This window comes from Borostomias antarcticus, assembly GCF_949987555.1.
Source record: "Borostomias antarcticus genome assembly, chromosome: 10".
Lineage (NCBI taxonomy): Eukaryota > Metazoa > Chordata > Actinopteri > Stomiiformes > Stomiidae > Borostomias > Borostomias antarcticus.
Window position 1 is genome coordinate 5826935 of NC_140243.1, and position 14687 is coordinate 5841621.

The 14687-nt window shown below is 42.4% G+C and overlaps 1 protein-coding gene across 1 annotated transcript; it reads right to left on the reverse strand.

Annotated features, from left to right (window-relative positions):
• Positions 1 to 272: 272 nt before the first annotated feature.
• Positions 273 to 7323, reverse strand: LOC311313730 (Rieske domain-containing protein; the record flags this gene model as incomplete). Its single annotated transcript, XM_084443907.1, has 3 exons — positions 7040 to 7323; positions 4541 to 4656; positions 273 to 371 (listed from the first exon to the last, which is right to left on the reverse strand). The coding sequence occupies exons 1-3, from the start codon at positions 7221 to 7223 to the stop codon at positions 273 to 275; spliced, it is 399 nt and encodes a 132-aa protein (XP_084300033.1). The 5' UTR covers positions 7224 to 7323.
• Between the last annotated feature and the right edge of the window lie 7364 nt (positions 7324 to 14687).

A 14687-nucleotide genomic window follows, 5' to 3' on the forward strand; every position in this document is an offset into this window, starting at 1 on the left:
TCAGTCTCTCCGTCTCTTGCACCAAAAATCCATGAAAAAAAAAAAACCCACACAAAAACAATTTGATGATGTCAAATCCCCCTGAGACGATCCTCTTTATAATGACTTGAGTACCTCAGTGCCAGATCTGAGTGGAAAAAGGTCTGCAAAGGCCATAGATAAGGCTTGGAATGTCTCAGATCATAGCGTAAATCATAAAAATAGCCAGGCTTGCTACAGGTGCTTCCTTCTGCTCGGGCCGAGGCAGCGGCGCAGGTTTGAGGCACAGAGGCTCAGCTCTTCTGCTTGGAGGGAAACGGCTGTAAGGAGAGAGGGCTCGCATGCTTCACATACACACTGCCCTCCTCCAGTTTGACTTCGTACACTCGTTGCTACAATAGACAAACACACAAAACAAAGAAGATGTGACAGCGGGAGAAATAGAATCGAAAAAACAAACTCCTTGTTTTTGCCAGAAGCCGAGAGCAGACACGAGGCACAATGTGTCAAGACAGCAGCTGTCTGAGCAGCTTAAATGGACCAGTGCCTTGATATTTCACATACTGCACTAATTATAAGTACATATTCAAAATGTGTGTGTGTGTGTGTGCGCGTGTGTGTGTCTGTGTGTGCGCATGTGTGTATGTGCATCCGCGCACACACTTGTGTGTGTACGTGTACTGTAGGTGTGTATGTATGTGTCAATGTCATTTTTTATGTCAATGTCATTTTATTTCTATAGCACAATTCATACAAATCAGTGTAGCACATAAAGCTTTACATAAAAGGAGAAGGATAAAAACATAAAATCATATAAACACAGTGAGAACAGATTTAATAGAAACAATACAAGTAAAATAATATAAAAGATAGTATAAAATAGAACAAAAACTATAAAACAGAATACAAATTAAGAACACTAGGATATTAAAATAAGTAAAGCTATGTGGTAAAAGCAATATTAGAAAGGCATGTTTTAATATCTCGCTTAAAAATGACCACGGTCTCAAACATTCTCAGGTCATCTGGCAGGGTGTTCCAAAGGCTGGGGGCATACGAACTAAAGGCTGCCTCCCAATGCCTCTTAGTCCTGGCTCTAGGAACCAAGCTCTTAGTCCTGGCTCTAGGAACCAAGCTCTAAGTCCTGGCTCTAGGAACCAAGCTCTTAGTCCTGGTTCAAGGAAGCTCAGTGCCAGAGGGACCTACTGGGTTTATATTTTAAAAGCCTATCTGATATGTATTTAGGTGCTTGATGATGTACTGTAAGTACTTGAAGACTAAAAATGTTCTTAAAATCTATTCTAAAACTGACAGGTAACCAGTGCAGTGATTTTAAAACTAGTGTGATGTGAGCCTTCCGTCTGGTCTTTTTAAGAACACCTGCTGCAGCATTTTGAATCAATTGGAGTTGACTTATCACTTTTGTCGTTAGGCCAGACAGGAGAGCGTTACAATAGTCCAACCTGCTAGTAATAAAAGCATGTATTAGTCTTTCAGTATCAGTTTGGGAAAGGAAATTGGAGGACATATTGGCAATGTTTCTTAAATAAAAAAAAGATAAAATGCGGTCCTTGTCACATTCATTATGTGGGCCTCAAAGCTAAGATCAGAGTCCAGTATGACACCTAAGTTTCTTGCCTGGCATTTCATATTCAGTGACATTGTTTTTAAGTGCACCGATAGTCTCTCTCTTTCACCTTTTTCACTAATGATCAATATTTCAGTTTTGTCCTGGTTTAACTGGAGAAAATTCTGTGACATCCACATATTTATATCAGCAATACACTCTGTCAAATGGTCAATTGAGCTGTAGTCGAGGGGTGTCACAGAAATGTAGAGTTGGGTGTCAACAGCATAGCTATGGTAACTAATGTTGTTCCTTATCATGACATCATGTAGGGTTAACATGTACAGACTGAAAAGGGCCCAAGGACTGACCTTTTTTTGGATCTCGTCATCTCAGTGTTCTTTGCGCTGTGGTCACCAAGGACGACAAAAAACTCTTGGCCAGTCAAATACGTCCTGAACCAATCAAGGACTGGCCCAGAGAGGCTGAACCAGTTCTCCAGTTTTCGAACAAGAATACCATGGTCTACAGTGTCATATGCTGCACTCAGGTCCAGGAGGACAGGAACAGAGAGCTTTTTCGCATCAGCATTGATTCTAAGATCGTTTACAACCTTGATCAGCGCTGTCTCTGTGTTATGATGCTGGCGAAAACATGACTGAAAAGAGATTGGTCTTAAATTACTGAGGACTGAGGAGTCTAAGGGTGTGTTCACATCTACACATTTGATCCGTTTGGAATCGGACTATGGCTCAAGGACAAAAAAGTTTGCTCCGCTTCGTTTGGAGAGGTGTGAACGCGTATTCGAACTCGGCCCCCGGATCAAACAACCGAACCATGGTCAGCAAGGACTCGGTCCGCTTCGAAAGGGACCATGCTTTGGTTCGCTTTTGGTGTGAACGCACATCGGACTATCCGTAGGACCAACTGCTGGGACGTGGATTGACCCATAGGCTCCTGCCAAGAAAACGTTCATATAATTTCTGATTAATTATTTGATTAATGGTATCTGTATTGTAAATCACTTTCATGTGATAATAATTTTATAACAAGTTCAAGATTGAAGAGATTCAATAACAATATGTAGACATTCACAATATTTTGACTGACAAGGATAACTAGAGTAGCCTACAACTATGGTTACCCTAAAGCTCTGGTCGATTAGGCCTACGTGATGACATCTGACAGGTGATGGGAATGACGGGATAGTCATGACAAGTGATAAACCGTCCCAATGTTAAAATGTCAATGGGAATTCCAATGTAAGCACTTCAAGAACTGGCTTACCCTACGCCCACTTTTAAGCATTTTGACGAATTACAGATTAGGTTACATTCGACCTTCTTTTACCTGGCCTATAATGTTAAGTGAATGACGAGCTAAGACAGCTGCCAACGGACCGTAATGTGGACTGTATTTTCATGAGGACTGTAGGGGGCGATGGAGCACTACCAACACGCTAAACACGGATGAAAATGAAGCGATATGGCAGAATACAAGACGCATTTATGTCAAAAACAGTCTGAAAGTCGTTGACCGGGCAATTTATCAGATATTATTTCATGTCATTTCAATTCACAGCTATTTCAGCGGCATGATTAGCTTCTGTCCTACCAGTCCTGAACAGAACCAAGCCAGCCACGCACATAAGCCAGGCTGGACCTGGCCTGGTTAGAGACAGACAAAATCCTTTGGCTTTCCCTGACGAACATATATGAAATATATAGATTGTCAGCGGAGGGAATGGCTTATCTTTGTCAGATGCTTGAGCCATTGTTTCCAATGAGACATGTCAAAGTTGTTTGCTTTACAGTCCCACAGACTGTATGCATGTTTTTTTTGCTACACTTTTTATTCCATTTTCAAGTCTTCATTGTGGATTTATTACTTGTTCTCCCGTTCCTAGGAACAAAGATTAATACAATTTAGTTGAATTATTACCCATGACTGGGAATTAATGGTGTTACTGAAATACCTTCTTTTCACAGGCTACTCTAGTTTCTCTGCCTCAACACTCACTTTTAACCTCCGCCTCAGTGACAGCGTAGGGTGAGAGGTAATCTTTTCGGTGGTGTGTATGTGTGTGCATGCGTTTCTGTGTTTGTCTATTAGCAGGATTAAGCAAAAACTACTGGATCGATTTTCCCAAACTCGGTGGAAGGTTGTAGCATGGCCCCCTTAGAACCCATTACATTTTGGAGCAGATCCAAAGCATGGGGAGGGCCGCCCAAACACGGCGAGCCATTCACCTCCATTCATTTTATGAACTAGGATTACGCAAAAACTACCTGACTGATTTTCATGAAACTCAGGGTTATGAAGGTATATTTGGTGCAAAATAGCTGAGCACCTGTAACAGTGAATTTGTAGTTGTAGAAAATAGCCACACATGTGTAACAGTAAATTCGTAGTCACAGAGGAAAAGTTGCACACCTGTAGAATACTTTCTCACAAATACAAATACTGCGCAAACACAAGTCATTAACTACAACCGCTTGAATCTGCCGCTACAAGTCACAAATCCAAGTTCCGCACGGCTGTGATTTTTTAAATTAGTTAAATAATTAAACAATACAAAAACTTATATTCTATTCCACAGCAGGTATTTTATTATGTGGTATTTATCATATAATGGTTTATACCTATTAGCTAAGTAAAACATTTTCCAGGAGATTGCTTGATCATCTGGTTGAGAGAGGTCAGGTAAGGGTTTCTGCTGTTCTCCTATATTGGCACAAATGGGTGAACTGTTTTTTTGCTTCCTTCTGGAAAACGAGGGATCTGATCAGTATGGCCTATATGGAAGCTACATTCTCCTCCCCTTTGCTTTTTGTGAAACACATTGTGTTGCCTTTGTGTATGAAAGTTTGATTTGATCAGCCTATAATAAACGTTGTCAACCAACAAAGGGAAACAGTAATACCCTGTTACTGTGTACTGTATAAGTCTGTAGGCTACTGATTCATCTATGTTGGTTGGCGTAGGGGGGCTTACCTGCAGACCAGTCTGGGACTTCCCAGTACAGAGGTTGAAGTCATAGTCATGCCAGGGGCAGAAGACCTGCCGCACTCCGTCAGCATCCTCAATGTCTCCGTCACATAGCGGACCCCCTAACACACACATACACACACACACACAAAACATGATGAACTAGAAATGGTGCAAACCCTGCGCCTCTGTGATCTTCCCATGTCAAGATATGACCATTTCAATTCCCCCTATTGACAATGAATGGTTCAAAAAATGAATGGAGGTGAATGGCCGGCCCGGCCGTGTTTGGGCAGCTCATCCGTAATTCGGATCCACTCCTCAATTTAATGGGTTGTTACTTGACCCATACTGTACTACACCCCTCCATCGAGTTTCATGAAAAACTGTCTGGTAGTTTTTGCGTATTCCTGCTAACAAACAAACAAACAAACCAAGAAAAGGTTCGTGAACCTGCCCTGTGAGTCTGATCTGCTCCAACATTTAATAGGTTCTCAGTTGGCCCATGCTACACCCCTCCACTGAGTTTCATGAAAATCAGTCTGGTAGATTTTGTGTAATCCTAGTCCAAAAAAATTAATGGAGGTGGGCAGGACAAAGTGTGAGTTGCACATCGATGTTCTCCACAACCAAAGGTAAAGGAAAAAGGTGCTTTATTCATCATACAGCACACACACACGCACGAATGGAGCGCTGACACACAGGAACATATCACACACACACACACATACTGTATATATAACCAGTACAGGTACAGTACATTGGAATTCTTGTCATTGCTTGCCGTTACAGTAACTTATCAGCACTAATCAGTTCCTCATTCCAGTTTTACGTATGAAGCTAGGCATTTTAAGGTTCCCAAACTGGCAATTTACTATCCGTAGCCAAGCAGTCTGTTAATTCTATCAATTTGAACCTCATCTCCATATCCCATCCAATCATGGGTGACTGTGTCCTTAATATATGCAGTGCAATTAAATAACATTCAAGTATACAGTTGTACAGAGTCAGTTGTTGTCGTTGCCTATCATATAGGTACAGTAAGGAGTTCAATTGTTCAAGTGTTGTCAGCTGTTGGCTCAAGTGATCGGGTGTACAGTAGTACAGAATCCGAAGTTGTGCTTCCTCCCAAGGCAGCCTGGAGCAGCGGCCAGCCGACATCAGCTGCAGCCGGGGACCAAGTCCAAGTGCTCATGCCCTGTCCTGGCAGGAGAGCGATCTGATGGAGTGATTGACTGGAGTGACTGATGAAGGTTTTAAAGCTTGTAAGATGAACGCAGCGATTCGCCATTCGTGTGTGACGTCATGTCATTGTGTAGAGTTGGGTAAGGCTCCGTAGCAGCATGGAATTGACCCCTGAACCACAATCTGTTACCTGTCCCCCCGGCCCTCAGATAAAACAAACATCAAACTGGAGTTAAACCCCGCCCCCAGGGCATTCAAGACTACTGAATTTTAGTAGTCATCCACTACTCCCTCAAAATAGTCGACTAGTTGATTAATCGCAGGTTTACCACGATTCTTTTTTTAATCCAATAACAATGGTCTATAAACGAATGTTTAAAAATAAAAAATAAATATAACTGAAAAACAATGAAACAACAAAGATGAATGGGGGGAATAATAATTTTAAAACGGCTAGTCGACCAGCAATGCACAGGGTCGACTAGTAATTCTAGGTACCATGTGTCAAACACAGGTCAAAACCAGACCGAGGAACTGTTAGGACAGACACAAGTCAAAACCAAAGTATTATACGGTAGGCTTAACCTGTCCAAAGGCAAGCCAAGCCATGTAGCCTAAAACCTACACTGGACAATGGCTTTGACCCGCTCTCTCTCTCTCCCTCAACCTCCAGGTCCTAGAACTTGAAGTCATGCTTTGTGGCCAGAGGTTGGTTTTGGAAAGTTTGGCAGGTTTACCCTCCCTCCGGACAATCCATTCTAGCATCATCCAAAATAAGGGGTCGTGGCCATGGAGGTATAATATAAACGGTCGTGACTAGCAGTGATACAAGCTACAGCCGGTTTAGAAGTACGTCTAGTTCCCATAAACGCAGAGGCCATTACATTAGTGTTAAGATAAGGTTAGGGTTACATTTAGATTTATATATCCGCCCTACGACGTTGTCGCCGCGGGCGGAGCCAATTACAACTTCCTCTCGAAATACAATAGTGTGATGTAATGTCTTAGGAGATGAAGTGCAGGGATGCTGTGATTATCATTAGAGGAGGATTGGAGTCCAACATAAATCTGTCACAGCCAACCCAGTAGTCTAGGACAGGATGACGTTGTAAGTCTAGCCATGGTGCACTCATGTTACCCCCCGATAGCAGCACACCGCTAGCCTGTATCTTAGACTACATTGAATCGCATATTGGCTATTGTATTCTGGCAAATATTTCAGCATCTTCTGTTTCCGGCATTTCTAATCGAGAATTTTAAAAGGTTTTAACAAAGCGAACAGAAACATCACGATACGCATTAGCGCATAGAATAACCTACCTTTGTGTGAGCACCGGGCATCCATGGCATAGAACTCCCCTTTCACATGGAACAGGCACACGTCAGAGCTGAAGCCGAGAGATGAGTACATCAAACGGCATTGCCTCTTGGAAAGCTCCGAGGCTAGGCCTATTAGCCTCCATGAAACGTTATCCGCACTTCCTTCTCCCTTCTCGGAAGCCATAAATAAGATGAAACCGGCTATCTGTAGCTACTTGCGTTATTCGTTACAATGCCTACTATCCGCGGAAATGTACCATGACAGAAACACGGGCCTAAAAACACCGTCGTCTGTATGATCGCGTTCTGGAGGGTCGCCTGCGCTCACAGACCTACCGTCACACACAGACCTACCGTCACACAGCTAGGGCACTGCTGGATCAGGAGGACCCTATTTGGTGATGCTGCAGACCAGCAGCAACCAGTGCATGAGCGATGCTACTAAAGGGAATATAAGCCCGTGGCTATTCATATAACTGTTGATTCACATATAAGCTGACAGTTTGCTCATTTGGTTCAAGTGTCTTATAAGCTACAGTATATTTGTCATTAACTTGCAGCAGGGAAGGCTAGACGCCTAACCTATGATGGAATAGCCTAAGCCAGAGCAGCAGTAGGCTAGCAAATGTTGTTTTATTAAGCTATTAAATATAGCCTAACCATAACCCGCAGTCCAAAAGCTATCCAAACCCTAACTGTGGTAAGCCTCTCATAAACTCGAATGTCATTCATTATGGTTAGGAACCAGTAACAGAACCTGCTTTGCCTTATCCGGTTATATATATATAGTCACAATTTGTGATGAGCTCATTTTATTTCATTCTGAACTAATAGGGTGGCTAGAAAATAATAATGTCCATCCACCTTATTGGCAGTGAAGATGAGAATATTGAGCAGATAGCCTACCAGTGGTTTCTTCTAAGTGTGTGGCCACCATGGATCATTCTGTTTTAAGTAGTTGCATATAACCTGATTATAAGCCTACTATATGGTTCTCACATGGCAGACACACATTGCACACCATTTTGCACTGTCGTTGCACTGTCCTGTCTTTAGATTGTCCTATCTAGTTTTTGCTCCCAGTCTATTGTTGTCTATCCATCAAGTGTTATGCACCAACTGACCAGAACAAATTTCTAGTGTGTATAAAAACCTACTGTACTTGGCGATGAAATTGATTCTGAATCTGATTCTGACCCAGGCTAGCAGTCAGGCGCGTGGCAGGGAGAACCATGCATGTCTGCCAATGCATCAAAGGTCTAGTAGGAGACTATTACTTCAGTAACACATAGCATGTATTATTCCATACTGTACATGGCATGTGGCCACATATTGGTCGGTTTTTAAAAACATGCTCTCTCTGATCTGTAATTCGTTCCTTCAGCCTTTATATTGCTGGTTTCTGTCTCTGATGCTGGCAGCAGCCTTTTGATACCTGACGTGTCTGGAGCAATATTAAACAAAGGCTCCTTGTTGAGATCTCAGGATGATCCACTCGCTCAGGTAGCCTACCGTAGGCCTGCACGGACACAGAGGGAGTTCTGCAGAAACCACACCACTGTCTTGTCACAATAAGCACATTTTGACTTCAACAAACCTTGACGATTGCAAAAAAAAGCCTTTTCTTTCTGTAAAGTACAGTACAAAGGCAACATGGTCTGGAACGTCTAAACGGGCCACTCCCTCCTGGAGCATGCCGTGTTATGTTAATGGACTGTGGGCTACTGGTTCCAGCATGACAGACAGACGTTTCCCAGATTTCACGTGCTGGACCATTTTTAGATGGAGCTGGTGAGATTTATGAGGTACAAGGTTGGAAAGGGAATTTAGAGAGCAGGCGCTCTATCAACCCATCAGAGCCTTACTGAGGTAGCAGGACTTAGGGCTGTCTGTATGGGCCGTATGTCATTATTGCTTACAGAGGCAGTGAAATACACACCGTATGCAGGTACTCTTTTCTCCCTTGATAAATAAACGGTTACAATTTACCAATCTGTACCTAATTTTATACAAGTAAATTACATTAAGTATAGCCAAAAGCCATGCTTTGGAAACCCATTTGCAGGAAGGAATGATTAGTTCAGGTTTACTGTATGTGAGCTGTTATGCAATAATGGAGGTATGACTGACTCCTGGGCATGGATTGTAATTTGTTAAATTCACACAGTGCTCAATTTTGTTCTCAACGACCCAAACCACTGATCCTGCCATACAACAGCATGGAGTTTCTGCAGTATGTTTAGAAAGGAGTCCTAGAGAATCCCTGTACAGAACATTCTGGTTGTTCCCTGTCACCCTCACTGCTGCGAGGCTTGTGGCAAAGAGGAGGGATTGACATTGACAATTTTTTTGCGGACTGTGGTGCGGAGGGCGGGAGAGGAGTGGTCATAGGTCGGGGGAGGTGGTCACGAGTCACGATGCGACCGGAATAGCTTTTTCATAGTTTACATATCGATTAGGTCTAGCCTTTATATAGCTTTAGTATAATGTTAGCTACTTTTTATAAGTTTAATTTAAGTAGGGATGTTAGTGTGGGAATAAAGTTTCAGGAGTCAGTGTCTCAAATTCACTGGCTTTTATTTTATTGTCATTAAAATGCTCTTGTTCAAACAGAGGCATCATGTCATGGCAGTCAACTTCAGAATACAAAACAATGTAAATTATACAACTATACAATCAAGTTCAGGTGCGTGCCTCCACAAATTGCGCAACAATCAATCAATGATCCACAAAAAGAGTGTGTCGCTCTGGAATGAGCTCTTAGGCCTATAAGAAAAACAATAGTCTAACATTAGAAACGCATCAAACTATACAATTCCATCAAGACATTGTACAGTAGGTTATAATAGCCCAATAACTCAATGTACCCTACATTGGCCTAGACCTAGGCTAGGCCTACTCAAAAAGGCCTATGTGATACAATAACATTAAGTTCATTTTTTTCTCAAATGACCATATAATGAAATAAATAAAGTATTGCAACTCACCATGTCGCTGAATCAGTGGGAGCCCTGAGCAATTGCTTCCCAGCAGTCAGGCGGTCCAAACTCAGGGGGTTTGAAGACAGTGACACCCGGAGTGTTTCTTATTTCCTGTTTACTCCATAATTTCATTTTTTTGCTGTTATTGAAGAAAACCTTGCTTCGCAGAGATAGGATATTGGAAATGGAAGGAATGTTTTCAGTGCTTTTGTGGCTCACGATACTCGGCCTTCATTTAAGCCATAAGTTTGGCAGAGATGAAGTTGTCTTAAACATGCTTTTAAGGCCACTGTCACTTGCAATGTGAAGTAGTTGATCTTCTTGTGCCGGAATTCAATGTGCCCAAACAAGGCTTCACATTAGACATTTTACTTCCACATACTACGCACAGGGGGCTTGGAGCATGTGGGTCACCGGTCACAGTGAAGCCATATTTTAGATGGCACTCATGGTATTTCCTATTGAATGAGGCTTTATTTTTTTTGCAGTCTTGGGCTCTGCTGTCTCTGCATTACCGGCATCTTCGTAGGACCTCGTCTCTCCCCTAGCCTTTCCGAAGAAGCTCTCCAGCGACATATTTTTTTCAGTCATCTTACTAGTACAAGACCGAAGTAAACAATGAATGACAAGTATTATGTGCGAAATGTTATCTCTCCTGTGGTGGGCGTGACAGAGATATTAGCATACCAGGCCAGGTACACCGGAGTGGGTGGAGTCGTCACAGCGGGACAACAGACTGCACTATTTTATCCTAATCCTTCCGCGGCCCGGTGGTTGGGGACTGCTGAGATAAGATCTACGGCAGGAAAATCCACATGGGATAAAGCTGTCGTCTGGTCCTTATGTTTATTCAAACTGTTGTTGCTTTTGTTCATTGGATTGTTAGATGTCTCCGGTATCATTCCATTTGTTTGAATCACATGATTTCCTGAGGCTCCTCCTCTAACGCCCATTCCATAATGTTGAATGGTGTTTTTAGCCCATCAGCTTCAATGTCCGGTTTCCGGTCCAAGAGTTTGAATCAAGCCCCCAGGATCAGCTTGGCGCATTGAAGCCACCATGGGCTTTCAGGCCAAGCTTGGTATTGCAAGTCACGTGACGGCATGCTGCCCAAGACCCTTATTTCCCATGGTTTGTGGATTATGATAGATAGAGCTAGAAAAAGAAAACAAAATTTTTCTGGGTATCATTCAGCATCAGAGACCAATCTAATCAATATAAACTTTTAATTGAATTAGTTTTTGTTTGTTTTTGAGGCCACCAATACCTGTATTGAGCCCATTTGAGAAACATGCTGTGAACGAGCCTCGGGGACGCTGGGCTCGCGTTCATGAGTCCTGCGAACTCGCCGGAAAACACGTCACCATAGGAAGACCCGCTCTACTCTGCCTCTGATTGGATAGTTTTAAGGAAGTCATATGTAATCTTTAAGATCTCTATAAAATCCTACAAATAACTAAACCTATACAAACAGGGATGAGAACAATAGACGGGACATCAACACTAATTTGTGCCTAATTAAAAGGAACACTTAACTGTCCAATGGTCAGTTTTAGTTGATGCTAGAATGGATCATCCAGAGGGAGGGGGGCCTGAACTCCGCTACACATCACCAAATGCTCACAGCAGAATTGTTTGGCAGCCAGAATGTGCGTGGGCATCGAGTATTGAGCGTTCCCCTGCTCACCCGTGAGCCTCCAGGCGAGCGTGCCTGAGCAGGGGTATTGCGATATGCAGACGGCGCCCACTCAGCACCATCCCAGTAGCTCCACTCCTTGGTCCAATTTCGTAAATCAGCTTGACCCGTGTCCACGTCTGACCCAGTAGCTGCCTAGTGCTGTGATGTGTGATGTGTAGCGGAGTCCCCTCCCCACCTCCCTCCAGACCATCCACTCTAGTTCAACCCAGGCTTATGGTGCTGGCCCAACAAGGCCCATATGTAGTGAGAGTCAGAAGGAATTGTCGGTTCTGCACTGGAATAAAGGCGTGGCTGACAGCGTGCCAGTCGCCCCACCCAGAGCAGGGAAGCAGTAGAGCAAGTTCCCCGGTCCCGAACTTCTCTCCTAGGCTGGCTGTCTTCGCCACAGCCTGGATGAGCACAAGCGCCGAATGACAACCAGATTTCTTTCCTAGCATAAAGTTTGATAAAAGAGATGAGTATTAGCAAAAGCAAGGAGAATTATTATATCAGTGTACAATGAGCTATGATGGGAAAGAATTACAATATTAGTTTGATTTTCAGGCATGGCATATACATGGCATGCTTACTTGCAATGGTAATAATGCCTACAGGTAATAACAATAACCATGCTTGATTGATTTGATTTATAATGTGGCAAATGCTATAGTAGCAGCAAGCATCAGCCCACTATAGCTAAATAACGCCAGCCACAAGATTACAGACTGTAATCATCAATGTATGAACAATGTTACATTGAGCATGCTCAACATTAAGTTAAAATTGAAATAGCGACAGTTAAGTGTTTGCTGGAACGTAGTGGTTAAATGCCCTGTGTGACGATCTCCCTTTTTGTGCGTGGCTGTAAGCCAGCGCACCATAGATAGCGTTTGTTGGGTTGTCACTCCCTCCCTCCTTCCCTCCCTTACTCCGTTGGATGTTGACCTGCATTTTTCTGTTGGCACCACAAGAGGCAGTAGTCCCAGGACACCACAATAAAGTAGGACACGAAAATCAACTTGCCGATCTCCACTGCACAAGTAGAGTCACGGTGAAAGCATCGGACTCCCACCAGGGAGATCGGGGTTCAAGGCCCTGGTGGGGATGATTTGATTTGATTATTTGATTTGATGATTTGAGGGTGTAGGAAACCATACCCACACCTCTGCTAGCCTGTGGGTTTATTCCAAGGGGCCAGGCTGCGATTTACTTCCTGAAACATTTTGATCAGCGCCATCTTGCCGAATCGACCCCTTTTGACATGCGCAGTTGTTCTCAGACCCCCAGATTGGCTGGAAGCCATGTTAAAGGAGTAGTAAAGGGGAAAGTCATGTTTAGCCCTGTTTTAAGGTTACTTATGATCATATACAATGGTTCAGATGAAAAAGTTGACAAAACTAGCACTTTTGAGAAAGTCTGATAATTGCTCTACCACGGTTTAGGTCATACAATGGATGTGGGTGGGCATCTTGAAAAATCTTTCAAAAACATGTTAAACTCTCGATTTCAAAGACAAGAAGCTCACCGAGGGGGTAATTGGTGTCCGTTGGTGTTTTGACATAAAATTTGCCGCAAAGTATGAATCCTGTAGGGTTTTATTGATAATTTTATGAAATCTATTGACTTGTTTTGATGCGACCGTTGTAGATATGTAGATCAATCCGCAGAGGGGATTCAGGAAGCAGAACTACTTACGGTAGCTATTGTTATTGTTTATGTTGCTAGGCTACCTAGTTTGCAGAAGTTTACACACGTAGGTGCTGCAACTAAATAGTTCTATGCTAAATATTTTAAAAAGCCTTTCCAGATGAAATAGAATATTACTTTATGGCGAATTATATGTCACAACGCCAACTAACACCTCGGTGAGTTTCTTGTCTTTGAGATTGAGAGTTTAACATGTTTTTTTTAAATGATTTTTCACGGTGCCCACCCACATCCATTGTATGACCAAAACGGTAGAGCAATTATCAGACTTTCTCAAAAGTCCTAGTTTTGTCAACGTTTTGATCTGAACCATTGTATATAATCATAAGTAACCTTAAAACAGGGCTAAACATGCATTTTCCCTTTACTACTCCTTTAAAAAGCATTAAACTATAATAAAATATATGATAAAATCAGTCATTACTAAAAACAGTGATATAATTAAATGATAGAAATACATAGTAATCAATATAAACAGTAGGGATAAGAGAGATAAAAGCTACACTTTCCTTTCATTTAGCAGTCTAATTGCCTGGGGGGAAAAACGGTTCCTTAAGCCCCAAACGCACTGGAAGAGTCAATTGATGCGCTTCATTTGACTCGCCTCATTTGACGCTCCTATGGCGCACTGCAGGCGTCAGCTTTGATAAGAAGCTGATTTAATTTAGACTGATTTGTCCCCATTTGACGCTCCAAAATGTAAACAAGTTCGGAGTAGAAGCGTAAAAGGCAGTTTGACTCGCCTCAAAACACTTTTGGTGCGTGATTCCCCTCTGTAAAAATGAGGTTTTTATCCAAATGAAAGTAAAGTGATAAAGTTAAATGCCCACATGACATGGATTAGATAATCATGGCATTTACTTATCTCTAATCAAATGGAGTTGAGATTTTGGCCTTGGATGATTGACTGAGAATTAATTCCTTCAGTTGATGATTTTGAAACTGTATGTTTTATTAATTGAATGAATTGATAATAATAATAATAATAATTTAAGTATTATAATTGTTCAATTGGAAGATACTTCCTGTATTTCAATGATCGCATTCCCTTGAGTGCGCCGTGGCGTCTGTGAAGTGGGAATATGTAAAGGCCCAGATGTCACAATGGCTAATGCTCTAAAGGAACTGTTCAGAAGAAAAAATGATCACAGGAGGCACTGTCCGTGTATAAATCACCTTGCTTTTATTCTTATGAAGGCTTTGCACCGGTCAAAGTAACTGCTTTCATTTCTTGCCCTGAGAAATCCCTACTCAGACTCTATTACTACTATTAATACTATTT